Source organism: Equus quagga, chromosome 16 (assembly GCF_021613505.1).
Source record: "Equus quagga isolate Etosha38 chromosome 16, UCLA_HA_Equagga_1.0, whole genome shotgun sequence".
Taxonomy (NCBI): domain Eukaryota; kingdom Metazoa; phylum Chordata; class Mammalia; order Perissodactyla; family Equidae; genus Equus; species Equus quagga.
In genome coordinates, this window is record NC_060282.1 from 35,063,135 (window position 1) to 35,090,501 (window position 27,367).

General features: G+C 37.3%; 1 protein-coding gene across 2 annotated transcripts; it reads right to left on the minus strand.

Annotated features, from left to right (window-relative positions):
• Positions 1-858: 858 nt before the first annotated feature.
• FZD6 (frizzled class receptor 6) lies at positions 859-26,874 on the minus strand. Of its 2 annotated transcripts, none has more exons than XM_046642140.1 (7): positions 26,721-26,874; positions 25,467-25,773; positions 10,152-10,348; positions 7,178-8,195; positions 4,605-4,753; positions 2,987-3,415; positions 859-1,962 (listed from the first exon to the last, which is right to left on the minus strand). In XM_046642140.1, the coding sequence occupies exons 2-7, from the start codon at positions 25,641-25,643 to the stop codon at positions 1,794-1,796; spliced, it is 2,139 nt and encodes a 712-aa protein (XP_046498096.1). In that variant the 5' UTR covers positions 25,644-25,773; positions 26,721-26,874; the 3' UTR covers positions 859-1,793. The 2 variants fall into 2 exon arrangements, with proteins under 2 accessions (XP_046498096.1, XP_046498097.1); XM_046642141.1 differs by having other exon boundaries at positions 25,467-25,798; positions 26,721-26,869.
• Between the last annotated feature and the right edge of the window lie 493 nt (positions 26,875-27,367).

Here is a 27,367-nt window from a genome sequence, read left to right on the forward strand (position 1 = left end):
AGTGTGGTCTGCCAGACTGCTTTCCCCTTGTCCTTGACTTTGAGGCTGTTAATAGTGCTGTTCAACCTCTCAGTCAACTTTCCCAAATCATCAAATGCTCTGTGGGCAAAAGAAACTCCAAATGTGGGGCTTGTTGGCAGTGTGAATTTCTCTTCTCTCAGATCTTAGCCTGGCAATTTCTCACTATCTTATTAGGGTTTTTTTAGTGTCTTCAGGGTGATATTGCTTTATTTCCCACTGTCAGGAGCCATAGCAGGGTCCTGGGTTCCCTTTGATTCACCCCATACCCCAGGTCTCCCACTGGCTTAAAAAGTTATGGAAAATATGGCTGTATAATTTATTCTTTGGGAAGAAACTGTGACAAATTTAAAAAAAGAGAGTCCTGACTGTTGTCTTGTTCTCCAGTTAAAGAGAAGCTTCTGGCTTCTTAGTCATAGAGCCACTGATATGAAAAAGTATACCACTTCCTGGGCCAGGAGCACTATATATAACCACAGAATTCTCCAAAATCTCTTATATAGAGAAAATTTTATTACTAAAAAGATCACATAAAACAAAATTTTGCATACAAAGTCAAAAAAAGTGAAAAAGTTAATATTTACATTTTCCATACAGTACATGATAATTTTCTTTTTATGCTTTAACAGAATGCTAAATAGAGAAAAAACCAAAAGCATCAGAAAACATTGTTCAAGGAATAATACTTAATTGGAAACAAAACTAAGAAAATTCTAACATTTTAAAGGATGTTATACAAAATACATTTCATTTGTCTTATCAGGACTACATTTTTTTCCACTTGATTGGCGCTAATATTGCTAATACACCTTTGAACGTTCAGCAAAATCCTATTTAGCTGCAGAAATGAATTCTACACAATGTCTGGGAAAGATACTGCACTAACACAAAGTGTTTGTAGAATTCTAATTCCTGTTAAAAAACAAGTTAAAACAAAAGTATAAGCAACTGTAAATGGTTATAATAATACGATCTTGGGTGGTCGTGAAACATTAAAAAAAATGAGATCAATTGCACTTGGCTTAATTTATGAAAGAGTAACATTTCATCTACTAACCCTCCAGGATCAGCGAGCAGCACAAGACGATCAACATTGGACGCTTTTTCAGTAGCACCTTATTTCAGTTGCATAACAGATCCGTGAAATTCCTAAAGTAATGAGATCTTATAAAATGCACACAGTGAAGACGATAAGGTAGAAAAAGTGGATTTTTCAGTTGAATTCTCATTATAACACCTTTTGGTGTGTCACTATTTTTTATACTCTAAAAGAATACTTTTTTTTGAATTTTCTTAGAAATTCAGTGTAAAAGCTACCAAAGAAGTGCTAAAATATCAGAATAACATAATAAAAATATTTGAATAGATTTTCCAGTATTTCTTAAAAAAGTTCAAATACATATAAACTTATTTTCAAATATATAAAAAGGATAAAAGGATAAGCTTTAAATACTTTAGCAAAGAAAAATCTTGATTTTATATCATAAAAGTGAAATACCATAGTACATCTTAAAATACTTTTAACAAGAGTAGAATCTAGAATCTTCATAAATAGAAAAGGAAGATTCCTCTAACTCCCTCCTCCTACACAACTTAAAAAATATTATTAACCTGCACATTTGTGGTTTTCAGGTATATATTGTTTTTTCCAGTGTAACAGCAGGCAACGTAGCTCTAAGTGCAAAAGAAGAATATAACAGTGATTCTTACAGGACAGTGTATTGGAACTCCAGTGCAACGCAAAGCCACTTCAAAGAAACGGGATAACCTGGTTTTCAAGCGTCCGAGTGACTGCCAGCACCCTGTTCCTTTCTAAGTCCTGAAGCAGAGTGAACGAGCAGTGATGTGGAGCCTTTCAGGCTGCTTGGCTCTGGAGAACTGGCGACCTGCAGGTTGCTGCTCTGCACCGGGCCAGTCTCGGTAACATCACTTTTCGGAGTTAGCCTAGGCAGAAGAAAAAAGCTGACATACATACATACATACCAAAGCACAGACGTGACGCAAGATGTCCTCATAACTGCTATCCATTTTTCATCAGTTTTACTTGCAACCAAAGTCTACCTTTATCTGAGGATAATTAAAGCTCATGTATATTCTAATATCTCAAAATACAAATAATTTATTTTCAAATACAATTTTGGCTAACTTTGGAAACTTTGTCAAACACCACCCATGCATGTGCTGAGCACCATGTCTCATGGGAACACAATAAGACAGGAATCCTGCCCTTGGTTTAGCAAATATTTTATTGATTTCCCACCATGGGTCAGACACTGTATAAGAGGATGGGAATACAGGAATAAGACCTCAGCTCTGCCTTTCCAGAGTCTACAAACCTAGTGGAGGATAAAAGCACGTATTTAATACAATCTAGGTATGCAAAAGCTGTTAGAGAAACACAGAGAAGGTGTACTTGGCCTAGTTTGGGAGGGTGAGGTAAGACAACCATGAGACCTAAAAGTAGTTAGGGGTCAGCATTCTGGTTAATTCGATGTTTACCTGTGTTTGGAGCACCTATGACCATTTGGAAAAATTCATTAAAGATAATGCTAATATCCTTTCATGTTCAGAAAATAAAAACATTTTATAATCGTCTTTGTATAAACTAACAAATTCCTTTTAGAAAGTACCATAATGCAGTCCTAATTAAAACTCAGCCTGTATTTCAGATCAATCTTAAAAATTTACCTAAATATACAAATAACTCTTAACAATTACCCCAGAAACGAGTGTTACTGTTCTAAATGAACAACATACATGAAGGCTCTTCTCAAAGCTAAGAATTAAACTATAAAATGGCATATTTATAGGCTGAACCCAAACGTCTTAAACCCAAACTTCCTTGGATTAAGTGCATAGACATGTCATCTCACAGAATGCTTTCTTTCCGGATGTGCTATGTTTTGATGAAAACGTATAGTGCGGTATTCAAAACCGTCATGATTAAGAAAACAAAATCAAAGCTCACCTTCCTTCACTCCGAGCGCTCTCAGACACACTGCTCTTATCGTTCACGAGCCCTGCCCGGCCTTTCCTGTCAGCCTGCTCCCCACAGAGTTTGGAGGTGGATGCTGCTGGGGAGGCCGGTTCCCCACAGTCCTGTTCTCTTGATTTGGGGGTGCTCGCTCCATCTGCTCTCACCTCTCTCACTGACGTTTCTGGTGAGGTTTGGATTTCTGTCAAAGTGTCTTGTCCTAAGAAATCATGGTTAGTGATTGCTACCGCGGAGGTGCCATGATTTGCTGTAGCTCCTGTACTGGTTCCCATGGATTTGGAAATGACCTTCAGCTTATGTGAACTTGGTTTGTAGTGCTTCTTTTTGTGTTTAACTTTAGAATTGTGCTTTAAGAAGAACTCACATGACTCCTGTAGAACTCTTCGACTTTCACTGATTGGACTGTAGGAAAATCCAAGAAGATTTACTTGATAAATGTTAAGTATTATAGTAGAAGCCATAAAGCATATCACATGTCTTGTGCCAAAGATCCTTATTAAGTTATAAATTCTATATAATTTATATCATTTATAAAACCTGGGATTATAAATACTATGATGTAGGTATACAAACACGAGGTGAAATCTTTTGTGCATACACTGTTAGTTGCTTTGTCAGCATAAACAGTAGACTGCTAAGAAATTAAATAGGCAAAATCAAAGGATGAAGGTGAGGAAACTCAAGCCAGCATAAAGTAAAGACTATCTGTATGTGTATCATACATAAATATATCCAATGTAAAAATAAACCAGAAGAGAAAAGACATAGAACATAATTAGTGGTCTTTGCTATTTAATTGTTTGCCTTCTAACACTAAAGTTAGCAAGTTATACTGAAGTTAGTGTGGGTACATAAATATAGGATAGACATATAATAATAGTGCAAAAAATTAAAGTCCAGTTAAGTGCAATTCTTTAGACTTCAAAAACTTATTTTGAAAAGGTCTATAGTTCTGAAATTTTTACCACAAAAAAGTTCATTAATCAAACCAATAAGAAACGTTTAAAAAACTCTATAGTACATTGTTGATAGTACATAGTATACAATGCATATAGATAACTAAAATGCACTACTCATAAATGTAAATCAACTATTTTGTTACAGAATATTCCATAAGTTTGAATTTTTACCATTGTAGGCAAAGCAAATAAGTGAAATTTTAAATCAGCACTGTGTATAATAAAATTTAAAGGTAGTAAATAATGATCATAAGACATCACATTTAAATCATACTTTATAGATTTCCTTACATACATTTGACTCCATTTAATCTTTTATCATTGATAAAAAAGGATAAAATTATTTAAAATGCTACACCAAAATAATGAATCCAATGAAAGTAGTAATAATATTAGATATATTATAAGCTATGGAAAGAAAATGCATTTTATAAATCTTTCATTCACATTTCAATAGAATAGTATATATCAAAGACTATAACAAATGCCAAAATAAAGCATCTCTCTCCATGAAAAAGATTTCCAAACTTGAAACAACAGTTGCTATAATAAAACTCCAATCCAATGACGATTTGAATAGTTCCTTGATATCTGATTTATTTTAAAACAATGTCATATAAATAGGTTCTTACTCTTTCTTGCGATTTCGTTTAAAAAACCCAGCCCATTCTGTGCACGTCTTTTTGCTTCCAACCCAGAAGACAGCAGAGATGCCAACAATTAACGTCATCAGATATTTTATCATAAATAAAGCCAATTCTGGTCGAGTTTCTGTTTTTGCCTACAAAAAAATAGTGAATAAAAAAAATTTCAGTGACACCTTTAAAGTGGAGAGAAGTCTATATGGTAAATATAAAACAAACAAAAAATATAAATCTTCAGTCTGTTTTACTATAAAGTGCTTGATATAATATAATGAATAACGCTTTAAGTGTAATACCTTCTTTACCAAAGTTCTGAACAAAGAACCTTTATCTGTGCATCAAAATATATAGCTAGAAAAGGAAAACAAATATATTTAGGAAGGATACCCTAAATTTTGGCTTGATTTCCCAACAGCTTTTTTTCCCTATAAGTACAGCAGCCTCTTATAACTGCCAAAATATTTGCCTCTAAATATTAATCTATTTTCCTTCACTTTAATCTACCACAAAAACACATTTAAACTCATTATAACAACGTATATTTTAGAGTCTTTACGCATTGTTGATGTTTATGTTATAAAAACATGGTTGGTTAGAGCAAAATAAACATCAGTAAAATGTGGAAATTTCATAAAAATTCATGCTTTTCTTTCAAGCATAAACTTTCAAATATTATTTTTAAATGTTGAACAAGTGTCAAAATACTACACATTCTGTGTTATATCTTGCTTTTTGCACTTACTAATATTTCTTGGAGACCATTCTATATCAGTACAAATAGAGCTCTTCATTTATTTTTACAGGCTGTTGCACTGTGTGGATGAACATTATTTATGCCAACTACCCTATTAATGGACATTTAGGTTATTTCCAACCTACTGCCATTGCAAATAATGTTTCAGTGACTATCTTTGTGTGTATGTAATCTCTCACATCTGTGAAATCTGTCGATACATTTCCAGAAGGGCGGGATCAAAGTGTACATGCAAATGATACTGTGGAACTGCTTTCCACAGAAGGCTGAATGAACTGAATAGCAGAGTCTGAAAATGTGTACTTTGCCAGTTTCATAAACACAGTGGTTATAAAACCTTTCAATGTTTGCCATGTCATAAGTAGGAATATAATTCTATTGTAATTTTAATTTGCATTTCTTCTATAACATTTTTCACATATTTAAGAATAGCTTTTTGATTTTCCTTTTCTGCGAACCCTCTTCATATTCTGTTCTCATTTTTATATCAGATTGTCAGGTTTTTTCTTATTGATCTACAAGAACTCTTATAAATTAAGAAAATTAGCCCTTCAACTATGATGTGTAAATACATTTTCCCAGTTTGTCTTCTGAGTTTGATTTTGGGTGGGATTTTTGGCCAGGCAGCATCTTTAAAAAACATTTTTTTTTAGCATGTCAAATTTAGCAATCTTTTCTTTTATAGTTGCTGAATTTTATTTCATACTTATAAAGTCCTTCTCCACTTTAAGATTTGAATTTTCTCTAATACTTTATAATTTCTTTCTTTATATTAAACATAATTTTTAAAAATCAATGATCTTAAACATTTTTAGCAGTATGTAATAGTTGTTTTTTCCCTCCAGTTTACCAAAAACACTGAGGAATATAGGAGACATTTAATATAGCAGGATCACTTTAAGACACAGCTCCCACATTAAGTACATAGTAAACACGGGCTATGGATAACAGACTATGAACAGTGTGTCAGGCAAGTAGAACTATTAGCCCCACAAATCAGTATATAAAATAGGTCCCAATATGTTATAATGTAGTAACTTTCTAGGATATAAATTACTATGTAAAATAATCCAGCCCATACATTGCTTCATTTGATATACTATGATGACAGCACTCACAATCAATATAATTAATGCCATATATAAATATTCAAGAAAAATGTATATACTGTACTAAAAACAAAATTTCTATTAAAAAATCTCAACTAAAACGCTTTAAGGAACTTACTATTTTCAGAAACTTACTTTTTTAATCTTAAAAACACCACCTTTATACTAATTAGAAACATCAGAAACATTTTAATTGTGCTTTTTTTAGTTAAGAAATGACAGGATAGTTTAGGCAAACATCAAGTTCTGTTTTTGTAAGCATATAATATACAAAAAATTATAAGATAGTATGATCAAATTAAACATACTCAAGTAAGGTTTTCCCTACAAGTACTGAAGAATTTAAAACAGCTCCCAATCCACCAGAAGTTACTTCTCTTCTTGTCCCTATGACCAGATCTGTTCTTCTGACTCTGTTCTTTATTACTAGTAATCTGCCTTTGCAACCCAATTTAATTTTCAAAAGAATAGCCAAAGGAGGCACTTTACTATTATAACTGAAGCTAAAACTTGAGGAAAGAAGTCCTTTTAGACACTTACCCCAGTTTCAACTGATGCATGGGGAATCACTCCCTATGTCTACTGGACTTTCTCACCCGAAATCTAATTTTATGTCCATGACTAATTCAACTATATTTCCAAGGAACAATTTCTAAGTTAAAATTAAATAGTGAAACAATACAAATGATAGCTTTTACCTGATAAGGACATGGGATATGGTACTGACGACAATGGTCAGAGACCCAAGTTATCTCCCAGGTAATCCTGTTCACTTGCTCATAGACATAGCATCCAAGAAGTGTCACTAATGGCACAAGGTATAGGCCACTAAAGACTCCAATTCGAATCATAAATTTCTTCAGTTTCTCTTGGTTCCGGCCATCATGTTGTATGACTTGTCGAACATGATTTAAGGAAATAATGCCAGCTAAAAGAAGAGACAGCCCGACAAACACACAAAGGCACAGTGGCAAGAGGACAAAGTAGCGAGAAGCATCCAGGTCATAAAGGCCGACAAAGCAAACTCCACTAATGTTGTCTCCTTCCACTTTGTTCATAGCAAGAAGCATAACAGTCAGAAAACCTGGTATTCCCCACGCAACAGCATGAAACCAAACTGCTTTTTGTTCAATGGCTTCACAACTCCATTTTCTTCCTGCAGCTAAGAACCAGGTAATGGTAAGAATCACCCACCACACAGTGCCAGCCATTGTGAAAAAATACAAAAACATAAACAAAACAGTGCAAGCCTTATTTTGAGAGCCTAGAACAACCGTGTCACCAAGTTCTAGCTTCTCATCTGCCTTATTGCAGGCTGTGCTATTGCCTAGCAAGAATCCAATAAAATACATAAGAGATACAATGCTGTAACAGACAGAGTAATATATAATTGGTCTTTCTGGGTATCTGAATCTTTTAACATCAATTAAAAAAGTAAGGAATGTGAACAGAGTTGCACAAAGGCAAAATATTGAAACTATGCCAATAAAACTTTTTGCAAACTCTAGCTCGTCACTTTTAAAATACATGTTGGGGCATGGAGGTGCACACTGGTCAATTCCCAGAAACTTATATCCTTGTCCTCCAGAAGTCTTAAGATGCCTTGGACACCAAAATCCAATGTCTCTTTGGACTTGTTCTGTTTTCTTCTGAGGATCAAGAAATTCTGTGTGTGGATCAAAAGTTACAGGAACAGTTTCATCACAGTATTGTAATCTGTAAAGATTATAAAAATGAAATATAGGAAGTCAATATTTTTAATGAGTTGCTTTTAATGCTATGCATTCCAACTATAAAATATTTTCTTATGGATTCGTAACTGATGGGAAGACATACAAACCTAAATAGATTATAGGTTAGAGCTGGGTCGAAAGTTTTGAAGATGACTAAAAACTTGTGGTTGGAAATAAAGCCTTGACACACCAACATATGTATTAAATATAAGGCAAGTGAACTTGAAACTTTCCTTATTTGGAAAGCAATTAATAATTTTAAAATAATTTCTACTTTCAAGACTAAGTATTTAAGAAAGAATTTATCTTGATTGGTACTCTCCAGACAAAAACGTGCTGGCTTGTCTGTTTATAGCATATCAAATATAAGTCTTAGGGAAATTAATTTTTATTTTCTATCGCCCACAAGCAAAGTAGATCAACAAAATGAGTAAGGTGAGGACAACTAAAATGAATGAAATGAGATCCTTTCCCAGATTGACAGGGTAGAGTTTAAGTATCTCTAAGTTCTTAGAGAAGGGCAAGAAGATCATCAAGAGGTAGGCTGAAGGCCAGCTTAACTCACATCACCATTTTATTTCAGTTTGGCTGTTTGCCTCCATGGTTTACAGGCAGACCTGAGTGATACACAGGGATATTTCCATTTTGTGCAGAATTTTACCACTAGTTGAGTTTCGACCTACCAGTATTATTTTGGAGGATCTATATGGTTTAAAAATTAGTAGGGTTTTCAATGAGAAGGCATTTTAAATGTTTTAGATGGGAATAGAAAATAATAAAATGTATGCCCATAAAAAGGACACTCATGTATCTACCAGCTTTCTCAAAACGTAGCATTATGTCAGTTTTGCTTTATATCTTTCAAATAAAACAATATAATGTTACAGATACAGTTGGGACCCCTTTCTGGTCCTATTCTCTTCTCTCTTCCCAGAAATATTTATTACAAGTTCAGTTTTTATTTTCCTCATGCACTTTTAAATATTTTTACTATGTTATCTTTGAACTATAATGTTATATTGTATTGTTTCACAGGTTTTGAACTTTATATAAATGACATAATGCTGTATATATCTGTATATATCTTAACACTATAATTTTTAGATTTATCCATATTGACAGATGTGGGTCAACTGCATTCATTTTATCAATTGTATGGTACTATTCTAGTGTGTAAGTATATCACAATTTACTAATCATTCTTACATTGGACTTTTAGAATTTTTCCTATTTTTCAGAAGTTAGGAATAATGCTACAATCAATATTCTTGTGCATGATTCCTTGTTTTTGAAAAAGTTTATACAGAAAGGGGACTTCCTAAGATGAAAGGTATGAGCATCTTCTACTTTACTATATATTACTCAACTGCTCTTGAAAATGATTATGCATCTACCAGAAATGTATACATTCCAAAGGTTCTATAGTTTCTTCAGCCTACAGATACAGAAACAAAAAGATACCCAGCTTCCTCCCTAGTTTTATTATGTGAGGTCTCAAATATTCCAAATTATAAACCACCAACATTTAGAGAATAGGAGACAAAAGTAATCAATCAAGACTAATGTGCAAAAAGGTGAGTAATTGATAATAGGGTTCATTTCCCCCCAGTTTAGGTCAAAGGCATCATTACATGTTCTCAGAGCACTACGCACCTCTCCTTTGTTGTACATAGCACAGTTGTAATTTTGTATTTATTCGTATGACTATTTGATTACTCTCTGTTCCTCCTACCCTACTTGTAAATCCCCTGAGAACAAGAATCAAGTCTGGTTTTGCTCACAATTGTGTCCACAACAGTCACCACCACAGCACTTAGAATATATTAAGTGTGCAATAAACATTTGTGAATTAAAGAAGAAAGCCTATTGCTAACATTCTGGAAAACTTACACCAATATTAAAATATCACTAGTATCCTTCAGTAGAAAATATAATTTACCTGTCACATTCAAGTTCCTCAGGCCATCGGATCCCAAAAGTGTCAATTAATTTTTTGCAATCAGAATATACTTTCTCACAAAATTTACGACATGGTGGAACCACATGAATTTGCTCTGTGCAGGTTGGTACAAAAGCTTTGCAAAGGAAAGTTTCAACATTTGGCGAACATTCCAGATTTGCAAGAGGAAGAAAAAGCTATTAAGAAAAACAGCAAGATTAGAACATATTTTAATAGCAACTGAATGAAATTTTAACAAATGAATGAAATTAACTCATTTACTGTTTAAAGTATAAACTTTTTCACTTATACTCTAAAAGAATCTTTAAGTATCACTCTCAATACAATCAAATTTTGAGGACATAATTTTATTTAGTCTGACTTATGAACCATCATACGCAATGAAATATTATTTTATTCAATTATGCAGTTTTCAAGAAGATATGCTAAATCAAAACAAATCAAAAGCACTAGTTGATTGCTAGGTGAATAAATTATACAAATATTCAATTTAAAGTATATGCTGAAATACCTTAACCCTGTACTGAGCATTCAGGAGAATAAAGGGATGTTTAGAGCATAAGGATCAGCATTAAAAAGACGTAAGGATCTTGAGAACATGGTGAATTCAGGGCAAGAAGTTCAATATGACTAGACTATAAGATGAAAGGGGTGAAGTCAAGGACAGAGTAGAGAGAGATGAGCCTGGAGAGGGACATGGGACCTGATCATGGAGAGCATGAATGACATGCTACGTTGCTGGGATTTTAAAATAAAAGAATGGGACATTACTGGAGAGTTTTTATCAGGAAGTCTCTCCAGAGTCTGACAGCTGAGTTTGAATACTAGTTCTACACTTAGTGCCTGTGTAGCTTTAGCAAATTACTAAACTGCTCCGTGCCTTGGTTTCTTCATCTGTAAAATGGCAATAATAGTAGTACCTGTCTCATAAGTTTGTCGTGAGTACTAAGTTAACAAAAGTAAAGCACTTAGAACACTGTCTGGCATACAGTAAGCACTCCATAAATGTCAGTTACTGTGATGATTACACTTTAGAACATACAGATAGGTTCTGGATAAATATGGTAGATTGACCACATCTGCTTATCTCTGTTTCCTCACTAAAAAGACAATTTTAAAAAAAGGTACTAATCCATTAGTAAGTGAACAGAAAAGACTACATTAGGGTATTTGAGTTTTCCAAAGAACAAAAACAAAACAAAACAACTAAAAAAGACCCAAACTTTGAAAGAGAGAAAGCTATTAGAGGAGTGCTAAGTGACTTAATGGGACATGGGGGCGGATTACAAAGTAGGAGTAGGGATTCAGATGAGAATGAGTTGATTTGCCCTAAAGAAACTGAGAGTCTCAGTTCTTTGAGGTACCAAGTAGCACAAAAGGCTAAAATTGGAGTAATGTTTACAAATCAGTTCCTCTCTCTGTCACCCCCCCTCCATCCCAACCAGGCAGCCAGATGACCATCCCACTCTGCCAGGGTTGTTTCCAGGAGAAACAGAGCTAGAGAGTCCACACTTGGGATATCAGGCACAGAGCAGGGCAGGGATACAGCGCAGAGGGTGACTGAATAACAGGCTATCTACGGAAATATGAAGCTCTCACCTTCCTTATCCTGCTTCCTTTCCCAAAAGATCAGTAGACAGGTATATATTCACCATCCCCCAAAAAACTCAACAGTCTTGGAGAAAACATCTCTATATATTGACAATGAAAAAGCTAGCTGACTTCGAGCTCACCTTATTATGAAGCCACCAGTAACAAGCCCCATTCACGCACATGGAGCTTTTCAACGCCCCACAAATATAGGGCAGCCAAGGATCATCAAGCATTTGAAGAAAACCTCATAAAAGACAGAGACCAAAACAATAAGCAGATACAGGAAATTTCGAGGCAACAGAGATTATGCAGGGAACAGAAGTAAACAAAAGAAAATAAATCACAAAAACAAAAATCTTAATATCTTAAGTGAGAAGCTATTGCATCCATTAAAAAAGAATAGGATGCTGTGGAAAATTAAAATAATATGATAGCTGAAATAAAAAAACTTTTATAGAAGGGTTAGAAGATAAAGCTGAGGGAAGAGAGGGACAATCAGAGAGAAATTCCTTCCAATCAGAGGATCAGTCCAAGTTTCCAACACCTAGCTAAAGGAGTTCTAGAAAGAAACAGGAGGGAAAACGGAGGTTGAAAAGGCTGGCATCACACTTTGCAGTCCTACTACTAAAATATTTCTGGGCTAAAACTTCAGTCAATTAACTCTCTTTTACAGAGATCTCTCTCACATTCTCCTCTCTTTTCAAACCCTAATTCCACCCCTATCCCCAGTTCATGATTTTGTTCCTAGTTCACTGAGAAAAGAGAAAATTTCCTTATCCTTTGATCCAAATGTACTAACCTACCTATAGCTTATCCATATTCTCTGCCTTCGCTATTTCAATGATGAACAGCTTGAATTCCTAATCAACCAGGTCCTCCATTTGTACACTGGATCCCTCTCCAGTTGACTAGTCAAGGACTTTGCTCTTGCAATTGTCTCCTATTCTTGCAATAATTTTCCCCTTCTATGCTACAGTGATTCACCCATCATACAAACTCACTCTATTATCTCTCACCATAAAAAAAGAGAATGGGGGCCAGCCTGAGGCATAGTAGTTAAGCCCGGCACATGCCACTTTGGCAGCCTGGGTTTGTGGTTTGGATCCCAGGCATGGACCTATACCACTTATCAAGCTGTGGCAGTGACCCACATACAAAATAGAGGAAGACTGTCACAGATGTTAGCTCAGCACTAGTTTTCCTCAAGCAAAAAAAAGACTGGCCACAGATGTTATCTCAGAGCAAATCTTCCTCACTAAAAAAAAAAAGAGAACAATATCTTTCCTTAACTCTTTCCCCAACCCCATCCAGCCATCGTTCCATTTTTCTGTTCCCCTTTATAGAAAAACTCCTCAAAATAGCTATATTTACTCACTTTCTTCAATTCCATTCTTCCCATTCCTTCTTGAGCCCACTCTCCAATCAGGTTTTGTTCCTATACTCCAGTGAAACTGCTTGTCAGAGTCACCAATAAACTCCACACTGTCAAATCCAATGGTCAATTCTGAGTCCTCATCCTACTCAACCCTTAACAACACTTGACAGCGGATCCTGCCCTCCTCTTGAGAGACTTTATTTAGTTGGCTTCTAGAATACAAATCCTCCTGAATTTCTCCCCATCTCACTGGCTGTTCCTTTTCTGATTCTCTTCCATTTTCCAATTCTAAATGCTGAAGTGCTCCAGAGTTCAATCCTCAGACCTCTATCTATCTATCCTCACTCCACAGGAGAAATTCATCCAGAACCATGTGTTAAATACCAACTATACATGAAGGATTTCCAAATTTATCTCCGGCCTTCATCTCTCCTCATATCTCCTATGAACCCTAGACTCGGATGACCATCTGCCTCCTGGACAACTCCTCTTGGCTTAAACCCAACATGTCCAAAACACAACTCAATCCCACAGGACCCTATACCCCAAACACTCCATAAGTCTTCACCATTCACCAAGTTGCTTAAGCCAAGAATCTAAAGATTCATTCTTTACTCTTCTCTTTCTCTCACCCCTAACTAATCCATCAGCAAATTCTCTTGCCTCTCCTTTCAAAATATATTTCAAATCTGACCATTTCTCACTATTACTAAGCTATTACACCTAAGCCACTGCTTCTTTTACCCAGACTACTGAAATAGCCCACTAAGAGGTCTCATTATTTACCACTCTTGCTAATTTTACAGTCAATTTCCATACCAATTCATACTCCCACCAATGTGACTCTTTAAAATATAATTTTGTCCTTGTTCAAAAGACTCCAATAAAATAAATTCCACAGTCCTTACCAAGGCCTTAAATTTCCTGGCCCGCGGCTACATCTCCAATTTCATTTCCTACCACTCTTTCTCTTACTCACTCCATTGCCACCAGACTGGCCTTTTGCTTCTCAATCATTGTTTGTATATTTCTGCTTCAGAATCTTTGCATTTGCTGTTCCCTTCACCTAGAACACTCTTCCTCCAGATAGTCACACGGCTTGTGTCCTCATTCATTTGAGTCTCTGCTCAACTGTCACCTCAAAGAGTCATTCCCTGCCTATTCTATTGAAAAATTATACTCTCGTTCTCTGTTCTGTATTTCTTTTTAGTCCTTATCACTATCTAACATTTCATTATATAAGAGTTTATTTCTTAATTTCTGCCTTCATCACTAGAATGTAAATTCCAATGACAGGAAGGGATTTTGTCTATTTTGTTCACTACTGTATCCCCAGTGCCTGGAACAGTGTGTGTGTGTGTGTGTGTGTGTGTGTGTGCAGAGTGATTTCTCTATAAATATTTATTGAGTAAACAAATGAGTATCCAGAGCAATGAATGAACAATGACAAGGCATGTTGATAAAAAATTTCAGAGCATCAAGATAAAGCAAAGATCATAAATGTTTCCAGATAGAAAAAACAGTTTACACATAAAGGAATGAAATTCTGAATATTTGATAACACAACATCCTAGAAGACAATGAAGAAATAACTTAAATTCTGAAGGAATATTGCTTTCAACCTAGAATTCTATACCCAATCAAACCTTTTTGGCCCTATAAGGAGACAAAAATTTTAACTTTCAAATATTTCTTTTTAGGAAACAACTAGAAGATGCAGTATTCTTGAAACAAATTGAAGGAATATATGAATGAAGCAGGAAGGCAAACTATATGGGACTCAGGAATTAGTTGATCTAACACTAGAGAATGGCAAAAGGAAGCCTCAGTGTGACGGCTACATATCTAGTCCAGAAGGCAATCACAGTATATCAATAGGAGGACAGACAGTGAAGCAGGAAGGTCTCCAAGGAGATAGGAGTGGGGGATTCGAACTGACAGATTATATGATATTTTGAGCATCTTGGAAAATTGCTGCTAGGTGTCTGACAAGTCTGTTGGGACAGCTGAAAAAAAATCAGCCATAGGTACATAGAAAATAAAGCAAATGGGGGAAAATTCAATTATTGTATTAACTATAGAGGGTAAGATGTTAAAGACATTAATGCAATCAAAGTATACTACTTGACTCAGCAGTATACAATATTTAATACTCTTAGTAATCCTAGCACTGACTATTGATTTAAACAAAACTGTATTAAGAGATTGGGAACAGAAATGGTGGAATAAGAAAAATAAATTATCAACTACCATAATAGGAAAGAAAAACAGATACTACCTAAAGTTCTAAATTGATGAATCAATAAAGAACAGACTAAGAATATTAGTTAGAGTATGCCCTATGTATCAGGAGAATATCCAAAGGAGTTTTAAAGTGGTTTCCTTTGGGGAGGAGGACTGTGGTGGGTGTAGAGAAGGGTAAGCAGGGACTGCGGATTTTCTGTTAAAAGCCTTTAATATGGAGGGGTTTTTTTCAGGTATAACTGATATATGATAAATTGAACATGTACACTTTGATGGGTTTTGGAACCATTACTACAACCAAGGTAATAAATATATCCATCACCACCAAAACTTTCCTCTCGCCCCTTTGTAATTCCTCCCTCCTATCTCCCCTCTCACCACCATCCCCTCAGTAACCTCCTACCTCTGGCAACCACTGATCTGCTTTCTGTCACTATAGAGTGGTATTTCCTGGAATTTTACTTCAGTAGAATCATACAGTATATACTCTTTTTTGTCTGGCTTCTTTCACTTGGCATCATTATTTTGAGACTCATCCATGTGGTTCTGTGTATCAATAGTTCATTCTTTTTAATTGCTGAGTAGTACTCCATTGCATGGCTATACTATAGTTTGTTTATCCATTCACCTGTTGATGGACAGTGTGAAGTGCCCATGGAACATGTGAGTGTGGCAGTTAAATAAACAAAGTAATGCAGGTGAAAGACTTTATGGTAAGGATATAGATTTGGAAGTCATCATTATAAAAATGGTATTTGAAATAACTGAATGAATTTACCTAAAGAGAACATGTACAGTAAGAGAAGATGGAAATTCTGATTCAAGGGGAATGCGCTGAACTTACACATTAACATCTCCTTCCTCTCTGAGTGCCATTAAAATGAAAGGTTTAAAAGTAAAAAATAAAATCTATAACTACACAAAAAAACAGGGAAAGGCCTCATCAGTGAACTATAAACTTTGAGAAATTTCTGAAAGATAAAAAGGAGGACTTCTACTTTTAGCAGTATGACCAACTAAATATCTTCTGCCACAAAACATTCAGATTGTGGATAAATTACAACACATATACTTTAAAATGCATTGTTGAACACTGTAGAACATAAAATAGCCCAAAATATATACAGTAAAAAGCAACAAAACTACAAGGAAAAACGGACAATTCCATGATCAAAATGAGAAATTTCAACGCATATTTCTTAGTAAATGAAAGGTCAAGCAGACAAACAAATTAATAAGTAAATATGAAATGTGATCACAACACTACAATTAACAAGTCTGATTTAAAGGGCACATACAGAACCCACATCCAACAATTAGAAGACAATAGCTTTGGAGGATGTTGGACCAGTGGAGAGTTCCCCCTGTCCTGATGGGGCAAAGTGACTGAGCAAAGGGCCACCAGAGTTGGTGTACTGTATCTCCCTTAATAGAATGATGCTGAGATCTGACCCTTCGCCATCTAACAGGAGCTCACTGGCAAGCAAACAGCAGAGTACTGCCCTCAAATTTCTCTATCCCGAGGAAGAGAATGTGTGCATGAGTATCCTCCTCTGGGACTGAGGTGGAAGAAGGGGAGGAGGCGTAGGCAACTGGTGCCATTTACTTCTTTGTTTACTGTCCCAAATAAGCCTAGCTCCTAAAATTTCTGAGTTTCTAGTAATCAGATCCGATGATGGAAAGAATTAAAACACACAGTGTTTAATTCTTCTAACTCAGATGACATTCTGCAATAGCTATGATAAATTGATGGTCAGTACTGAAGAACTATTATAATCCAGGAAAAATGAAAGTAACACATGTACTTTTACTATATTAAAACAATTTTCTTACACAGCAAACATGGCAAGTTACATCCTTTGTTTAATTCTTCAAGAGTACCCACGTTGGTTAACCCAATAATGTTGCTATTCATGCAATCTGCAGACAATAAATCAGATGTTGAAAACTCAAATACCTTCAGAGTCTAGGTAAGTAAATTCAAAGGGGTATAAAGACTACATAGGTAATAGTTGGGTAGCAGCTGCTAATCAACTCCAGCAGACTGTTATTTGGGCATCTGGGCACAAAACAGTCAGATATATCAATTTTTCACAAGAAAATAGAATCTGGATTTTTATGTGAAATCTCCCAAATTTTAACTTTTGGCACTTTAATTTAAACATTTAAAATACCATGCAGGACAAACAAAACATGTCTTCAGGTCATCTAGTATGGGCCAGCAACTTTCAAGTCTGTTGCAGACTAACAGACTTAAAGAACTTTAGACTTGGAAGGGACCTGAGAGGACTTTTAAGTCTCTTATTTTCAGTGTGTGTGTGTGTGTGTGTGTGTGTGTGTGTGTATTTTGCCAGGGAACATTTTCTTTAAATAAGAGGTTACAAAGAAGCCTGATATATTAAATACATAAAAGCATAGCTGCTCTGGCTGAAAAGGAAGCCCTCCTTCTGAGATCTCTCTTGCTGCTCCCTGTCTCTACCAGTGACCTCAAAGAAACTCCAGAGATCATAGTTTGAAAACCACTGGTCTAATGCAAACCCTTAGATGACAAGTAAGAAAACAGAATCTAATTTCTTACTGAAATTATTATTGAAATCACCTAATCTAGTCTGAATGTGAATTTAAATGCCTTTATTCCGGATCTAATGCTACTTTTACCAACCCTATAGCTACTGATAATAAATCAGAGCTTTGACTTATATCTGTGAGAGAGGTATTCTTATTTCCACCTTGCAGACGAGGCAACTGAGGCTCTAAGAGCAACTGTTATAGTCACATAAGTAGTAAGTAGCAATCAGGATATGAACCTGGGTCCATACGACTCCAGAGTATGTTCTCTTTAACCCTGACACTATGCTGCGATCCAGCTCTCCCTGAAAATCATCATTCCCAAAACATAAGACAGGCAAGATACCAACAAAGATAAAGGGGGAAAAAGATATCAAAAGAGGATTGGGAATCCTCTTCATGAAACAAAACTCCTCAGTTTGAAAAAGTAAATGTTCACAGGACTCATAAAGACTATAAAACCTCAAACTATGTTTATCACATTCCAGATGATGCATGTATCTCCCGAAGCTGGTAATTTTGGAATAAATAATTTTAGAACAAATAACAGCACTTCAAATAATGGGTAGTCAGCTTGTTACTGAACTCATCTCAATTGGTGGAAAACATAAACAGAATATTTCCCTAATCTTTTGAAGTAAAAACCCTGATAGAAAACTTTTATGTTCTCCCACAAAATGTCCTGGGTATCACTCTCAGAAACCAAACCTTGAGATGGAAAGTTTACTATTGACTCTTGTGACATTTCTCATGTCCTTAATCTCATACTTGGAATTCTATTATATTATTAAACTAGTATTTAGCACAGCAAGTGCTATGTAAACCCAGGAACTGAACAGATTTCAAATTTCTTAGTCTCTACAGTCTGTTTCCTCTCTTCCCTCTAAGTGACACCTTCAACTCCCTCAGTATCCTAGTGCCTTCATGGTCTTGCTCATGAATTTCATTCTCAAAGAAGGCTCATTAACTCATCTAAAACTAACCACAACATAAAATGCTTTTGAGATTCTAGCATCAAACAATAACTAAAATAGTTGATTTTAGTTGATTATATGTTGATTATAGTTTTAATGCTCAGAGAAATAACAGGTAGGCTCCTTAAGTCCCTGGCAGAAATCCTGTGGCAGTTAGTATTAGCAGGGATGAGGAAGAAGAGAGCAATTAAGAAGGCAACTCATATCTCCATTATGAAAAATAGCCAGAGCCAAACTATGATAAATGGACAATGAGAACAAAAATTTGGGGAGTATTTTATATAATCCTTTGCTGGAAGTAATGTCAGCATTGTAATTCTGCTTTTAGCGCTGCCATAAACTACTGGTGCCACCTTTGGCAGGTAATTTTCCATCTTTGAGTCTCAGAGCATTAATCAGTAAAATGAGAGCAATGAACTCCTGGATGGTCTCTAAGGACACTTTATGGCTCAAAAAGTTTAAGAAGGGGCTGGCCCGGTGGCACAGCAGTTAAGTTCACACGTTCTGCTTCTCGGAGGCCCAGGGTTCGCCGGTCGGGATCCCAGGTGCAGACATAGCACCGCCTGGCAAAAGCCATGCTGTGGTAGGCATCCCACATATAAAGTAGAGGAAGATGGGCGTGGATGTTAGCTCAGGGCCAGTCTTCCTCAGCAAAAAGAGGAGGATTGGCAGTAGTTAGCTCAGGGGTAATCTTCCTCAAAAAAAAGTTTATGAAGAGGGTGACAAAGACTTGAGTAGCAGAGCTGAACACAAATTTCAAAACAACTATAGGGTACAATGAGATTTCCCCTTGGTGAGTAACTCTGTCTTACAGTGAGCTCTGGAGAGAACATTTATCATTTCCGCCTGCCTAGCAGTCTTATTTTTGGGAATCCCAAAGTAGGTGGGATGCTATAGAAGCTTAAGGAGGGATGCAGGGATGCAACATAACAACAAAAACATAGGCACAAAATCTAAGCTTGGCCGTATGGAAGCTCCACCTACTGTAACTCTTGGGGGGAGGGTTGTGCAAAAGAACAGATAAAGTCAGATTATTTGAGGCAACTGTAGTGAGATCAACATTGCACACGGGGCCAAAATAAGTGTCCAGGGACAAGGGTTCAAGAAGAGTCCAATGCCACTGGCATCAGTGCCAGACTGATCCTGTGGCATGATCTTAGCTGTGTCCTGGTTCCCTCTGTTCCTCCCTATATCTTGAACCTGGTTCCCTAGTCTACCCATTAATTCAATAAGCTATTGAATATCCATCCATTTTCTGCCTAAGTTAGTCAAAGTTGGTTTCTATTGTTTGCAACCAAGAAGACCAACTGCTACGCCAATTATATAAAGAATGGTTTGTAAGTGACTCCAGTGAAATGAGAGGAATTGTAGAACTGGTTTTCTGGCCTAACTGGGGCCAAAAGTGTGAACATTCTGTCAGGAGAGAAGGATATCTGGCAGTGCCATGACATATAATAGAAAAACTGCTAATTGTATTATCCTTAAAATCACTTAGATTCCAAGGATGTCTTAGAAGGATGTGTCCAGTGAAGGCAAGGCTGAGTGGCTGCTGCCAGAGAAGCAGGAAACAGTACGAAGAGCATGAGGTATTCAAGGATCACGGGCTGAGAATGCTTCTAGTGGCACTGCCTGGCTTAGGAAGAGAGTGACAAACTGGCATCCCTGAATTCTTGGGTCAACGTGTGGAGTGAAACACAAAGAGTCCACTAGGCTCTTCTAAAAGCAGAAAAATGAAATGTTTAAAAACCACTGCCCAATAGAAATAGATTTTTTCTTAAAAGTTTGTTTATACAGTTTTTCTCTATCCCTTTATTTTTAACTGAATAGACACTTTAGTAGTACATATTAACAGGTGAAAGGAAAGGGTTTTCTTTGGCTCACTTCCCTTTAGACTGTTCAAAAGTGGAATGAACACATGCTGTTCCAAACACAATACCTGACTTCGCTTTTGTCTAGACCTCAATGAAGGGAATTCAAAAAGAAAAATACAATATTCCTGTTTCCATTTTCCCTAGATCAGTTTCAGCTCTTTCTGGATGAAATCAGTCTCTCAAGGGACATCAATCTCACAATTTGAGAAACAATGCTCAAGATATGAAACAAAAAGGAACACAATGGAAAACCAGCAGCCATTTGTTTTTCCACTTGGGAGAGTTAGACTGTACGACATCCTTTTCATTACAAAGCCAAGTTACTATTCAGAATTGTAAATTAACTCTTTGTAATACAAATGACTTCAGCTTCAGACAAAAAAACTGAAATCCCTTATGTCAAGCACTCTCTGAAACAAAACTAAAGAACCAGGATATCCCAGTCAATCCTTTTGGTTTGATAAATTTCACTTAAAAAAAATTTGTGTGGAAAGTAAGTAACATATAACTCAGGTAACACATTAATAAGAATGAACTAATACGATATTATATGCCAACTACTCTTCAATAAAAAAATAAAAATAAGAAAGCACAATAATGTTTATTCATTACATGATGTAAGTGTGTAATCCTTAAGAACACTCTCAGGTACTTTACACCAGGGTTCAGCAAACTACAGCCTGTGGACCAAAAAAGGCCCACTGCCTGTTTTTGTAAATAAAGTTTTATTGAAAAACATCCACGCTGCTTTTTTGCTACTATTGCAGAGTTGAATGGCTATGGCAGGGACTATATGGTTTACAAAGCCCAAAATATTTATTTGGCCCTTTATAGAAAAAGTTTGCATTCCCCACTCCAAACTAGTGGGTCTCAAACCCTAACCTTCATAAGAAAAACCTGGAAAGCTTGTTAAAACACACCATCCTGGGCTCTATCTTCACAGATCGTGATTCAGTAGGTTGGGATGGGGTCCATGAACTTGTATTTCTAAAAGCTCACAAGCTGCTGGTCTATGAACTAAACTTTGAGAACTACTGCTCTAAACCATCTCATATAATCACAGATCAGCAACAGCCACGGATGCTATACATTCTATAAAACAGGACAGCCACCACACAAAATGAAAACTAAGGCACAAAAAGAGAAGTGAGATAGAGTTAGACTTATATGGAATTAGTGGTAGCTAAGAAAGCACAATTGGTTGCCATAATCATCAGATAATTCTTCAGCCTCTCATCCCAACGTTAATTCACAGAGAACCTGGAAATTCAACAGAGACCAGCAGGAACCAAAGGCGGGGGGTTGGAGGTATAAAACCCAATCTATTCTTTAGAGAAGCTATAAAACACTTTTTTTTAGTAAAAGCCAGGTATATGCAGTTATAATTTAGTACTTGACTATAAACTTAAGGACTAAAGTACAATGTTTGAAAAAAATCTGACACATACAGTTTATAATACAATGGTCCAATCAAAAGATAAATCCTTTCACTTCATATAAATAATACAAATGGTTAAAAATAAAATTCTTTAAATAAATTCTAACAAACGTGTTAGGCTAATATGGGAAAGAATACAGAGGATATCAACTGATATATTTTATTAGAACTAGGCTCAGGAAGAACAAAATGATATGTAATAAACTACCTAAAAATATTAGAATGTCTTTCACTTAAACACTGCAGAAGATAGAAGTGGAAGGTAAAGATTTAGATGGAAAATTCTCTGCTGATTTATTAGATCAGGAAATTTTTTATTTATTCAGCCTTCTAGTGAGCATCTATCATGCTCAGAGGCACTGTACCAGGCATTAGGGATAGAAGTGAAAAAATACCATCCCTACTCAACAAGCTTGCGATCTAGTGAGAGAGCCATGCAAATAATTGCAACACAGCATGATCAGTATAAGAACAGTCATATATATTAGGTACTATCAGAGTGTGGAGAGAGAACTGATTAAATATGCTTAGGAGAAAGGTGAAAGAAGGCTTCACAAAGCACAGAGTTACCGCTTTCACTGGGACCTGAAGAAACAGAGCAGGTGAAGAAGGGTAGGTAGAGAGCTCCAGGGGCAGTGGATAGAACATGTGCAAAGGTACAGAGGTGAGAGAAAGTAATACGGATTTGAGTTCTACAGACAGGTCAGTTTGGCTGAAACAGAGTGTGCAATGTGGGAAGGGATGAAATGGGAATTTGGACAAGAAGGCAGGGTCTCACGTGAAGAACCTTGGGTGCCACACTTTATTTTTCCAGCCTTAGGGAAATGGTGAAGAATTTTAACCTCAAAGTGGACTGAGTGGATTTGCATTTTAATAAAATTACCAGAGGGGAGGTACTGTAGTCTAAAGATTTTACTTTTGATCTAAAACTTCTGATGAGAATTTGCATTCAAGGCACACATGCGAAAGAGAAAGAGAGGTAGAGCTGAATATAGGTAAAAAAATAATCTCCCACTTTAATTTATATCGAAATGAAGTTTGCAAAGCAGCAGCGAAGACTGAAATTAACACACCTCATTCTGAATCTTAGAACGTATTTTCTTTTTTATCCAATAAGGCCAAAGGTTAAAAAAAAGCAGCTAAAGATGACTTTATGGTCCATGTTGACAGAGAAGACCGTGTCTGATTGCAGTGCTCAGACTTTGGACAAATCCTAACTTCTCTGGGCTTTAGTTTCTTCACGTGTATAACGAAGGGTTTGGGGTTTCTTAACCTGGGCTATAAACAGAAGTATATTTCAATATAATTGGTTTCCTTTGTAATCTTACTCATTTTATTTATTTAAATTTTAAAACATTCTCACATTCTAAGAAGCGGTCAATAGTATAAAAGAGGTTGAGAAGCTCTGCATGATATTTAGGGTCACCTACGACTCTCAAATTATACGGTTTTGGACATTCAATATAGGAACTAAAACAGAATGCCGCTGGCTAAGGAAAATAAGCATGGGGCAACAGGAAAAGCATAATACCATGGACCAAAAAAATCATATACAGGGATTTAAAGTCTGACTCAGGCTGACATTATTTTGCCTCTCCATTTCCCTTTCTTCTTTTGTAGACTTAGGTTAATGCTGGTATTAAATGGCTGCTTGATGGCTTTCTTCTTTTATATCCTTAAACCTACTGCAGTATGATTTATAGAATAAAATTTAATAGTAAAGGCTATGAGAAAATTTAGCGTATGAGGAAGATTATATACTGAAAAGACTGGTAATGTTACAATCAAATAAAATAAAGGCGGTAAGAACAAAAATGCCTTCTTGATAATGTCCAGACACAAAACTACCTGGGAAAAAAGCCAGGTAAATAAAAAACATCTTTTTTTTTTAGTCAGAAACAATTGGTTTTAAAAAGACATGTGTGGAACAAAAACTGGTTCCCATCATCTTACAATTATAGGACTGAACAGCAGGGAGGCATCTAGGCCCTATCTTTATAATGGTGCTCTGTGATGAGGGACTCCAAATGATCTGAATTTGTAAGGTCAATTTCAGCACTCCAACCTAAAATGTATGTAGCTACTATACAGAAAGGAAATCAGGTTTAAGATTTTTAAGAACGCTGTAAGACATGAGTTATAAAACATATTATCAGAGAAAATGTGAATGAAAAATTATTCCTTGAAGGTATTCCCACTATATACTTTATCTAAATCAGATTAAACCATCAAAATGGTTCTGATTAATCAATGAAAGTCCTACTGTGTCACCTGTTCAGTGTTCAAAATGACACCTTGCACTGGTTTGAAAAACCCACTGAAATATCGTAATATTGAAATATTATAATAATACTATTTGTAATATCCTTTTAAAGTACATCTACTTAGTATTTAAAACCCCTCCTATTTTAGACATGAGTCTACAATGAGGTAGTTGGATAACTATTCAACTAAACAACAATGGAAGACTTTCAGAGTTACGAAAGCAAATCGAGTCAGTTTTTAAAGTAGCGTCCGTATTAAAATGGTAGGGCTTTCATCTCATAGCAACAATCTGAGGGAAAAATGCCTTTACCATTCTCAGACAGCTTTTCTAGAGAAAAACTACAAAAACATTTGTCTTCTTTCCTACCTGAGACTTATCAACCTAACAAATCTGCATGGGAGGGCAGGTTCCTGTCTCTACAGGTAACTCTCTCATCCCACACCTCCCTAGCAATCTGCCTATCTCTAAACCAGAGGCAGGTAACTCAGGCACCCAAGGCAATCTTTAGTGTTCCGATGCTTCTCCCCTGACATGTGGTTTCTTTTAACAAGCATCTTATAAAGAATACTTAAGTTCTGGGCTTAAAAAAGATCACCTTTTAGCAAAACACTATCTACAGCCCCAAAATCTTCCAATACTTGATTTGCTTCAGAAAACTGTGCCACGTGAACATTACAACTACTTATGAAAATGTATGTAGTCCAGGCACTTTTAGTCCAAGCAATATAGATTAACTATACTTCATATAAAACAAACCCTATTTTAAGCAAACCCACTAAACAAGGCCAGAAATGTACATAAAACAAAAGTTGGTAGGGGGATTTAATTTTCAAAAGGATTTATCCAAAATATGGCTGTACACAACTCAACCAACCACTCGTGTTTTTTTAAAAAAGTCACATTTACACGTTATTCCAGAACAGAACATAAATTATTTTTCTATAAGGGTATGAGGAACAACTCACCTCCATTTCCACAGCAGCAGTACTCTGGTCATAATGACCCATGAGATTAGGAAAAAATGTCATGTTGTAGGCCATTTTCATACATCTGGGAACAGTAATTGGTTCGCAGGTGAAAAGACTGTGTCCTCTTATGAGGGGTAGGAAAATGCATGTCAACAAAAATGGAAACATTTCCATTTTCTTCAAATTCCTGATTTTACCACATGGCTTGGAGTGATCGCACTTTTCATCCTCAGATTTCCATCCAACGACAAAATGTTCAAATTCCTCATTTCATCATTTTACCATTTTGAAGGAAGTTCTTTTCCTGAAAACGAGTTCTGGGTCAATTACTGTAAAAACAACCAAGAGCATGTATCGGCAACATGCGTCATAAACTCAAGTGCGGGCGTCAAAGTGCAGAGTTAAGATTTCCACCCTAGGTAACACTGGAAAAACGACGGAAAATTCCGTCCTTTCGAGATACTCTTCCACCTGCCCTGGCACAGAACATATCATTTGCCGAGAAGTCTCATCTCTAAAGAACCGACGATAGAAGGTCTGTGGCGTATGGAACACAGGGCGAAAAGGGGGCAGTGGTGAGCGAAGCGGAGAAGAAAGTAATGCTGGGGATGGGGAATAAGTAAAAAAGAATTAAGAGACTCACAAAATCTAAGGGCCCCTGTTGGATATCCTATTACGCACAACAAAACTGAGTCCCAGGGAAATTCCGTAAGACCTAATGAGTTCTTCGATCCTTTAAAGACTGCAAAGAGCCAGTTTTTGTGGCAGTCTTCTGGGGATATACTTTTCTGTTTTTCAAAAGGCCAACTAGAAGGAAACTTCTAGGATTCCTCCTGCGGAGGAGCGAGACCAGTTTTCATGGGCTGGGGGGAGTAGTGATCTCACCCAAAGGGAAAATGAACAAATCTGTCGCGGGAGGACGCCGGAGTCCCCGTGGGAGGGAGGCTGTGGGCCCTGAGTCACCAATAACCGCAGCCCCCGCCCCTCCACGCCCGGTGCCCAGCTTTCCAGCGCCCCACAGCCGGCACCTGCCCCAGGCCTAGAGTGGCGTCCCCGCCCGCTCGGCGCCGCGGGGCCCCGGCCTCGCCTTCCCGGGGCTGGCCCCCACTCGCGCGGACGCTCCGGCGGCAGCAGCCTGGCCCGCCGCCTCGCCGCACCTGCGGCCCCGAGCGCGCGCCCCCGGCCCGCCCCACCCTCCGAGGGCCCCGCCGGCCGCGGCCGAACGCCCAGGCCGCGTCCGAGGAGCCTCACCTCGGGCGGCTGTCGAAGTCCGCTCTCCCTCGCCGTCCCCGTGCAGCCCACCGCCCCCAGCGACCTGAGACGGCTCCGGGGAGCGTCCGCGACTCCAGTCGCCTCGGGAGCCGCACGGGGAGCGAGAGCTGAGCGATCCCGCGAGACTGCGCCGCCAGGTCGGGCGGGCAGGTCCGGGCTCGAGGCGGCGGCGGGGGCCTGGCCCTGCGCCCGAGCCCCGCCCGCGCTGCGCCGGCCCGACCTGGCTCGGGGCTGGCCCGGGGCGGGGGCGGGAGAACGGGGCGCGTACCCGGGTCCGCTGTGCGGCCGGGAAGGCCTCTCCACCTTGCCGTCTGTTACGGTACCTGAAGCACAGGCCTGTGCCCTATCTCGCTGGCCCGTCAGGGGTTCAGCCTAGACGGATATTTATGAAGCTCTTGGTAATGCTCCCAATGACCCTTCCTTTAAAAGAACCCACTTCATTTCGGATTTCAGGAGCCAAGAATTCTTAAACGGGGCCAATTTGCTCTGTAAAGTCAATTGCCCAAGTGACCTTAGTTGGAAAGTGGGTAACTTCTGGATAACCGTCCTAACAAAAACCCTTTTGTTAGTTCGGGGAGTCTGGTCACCAACTTGAGGCACAGGTGGCCATGGGATTCTACAGTTTT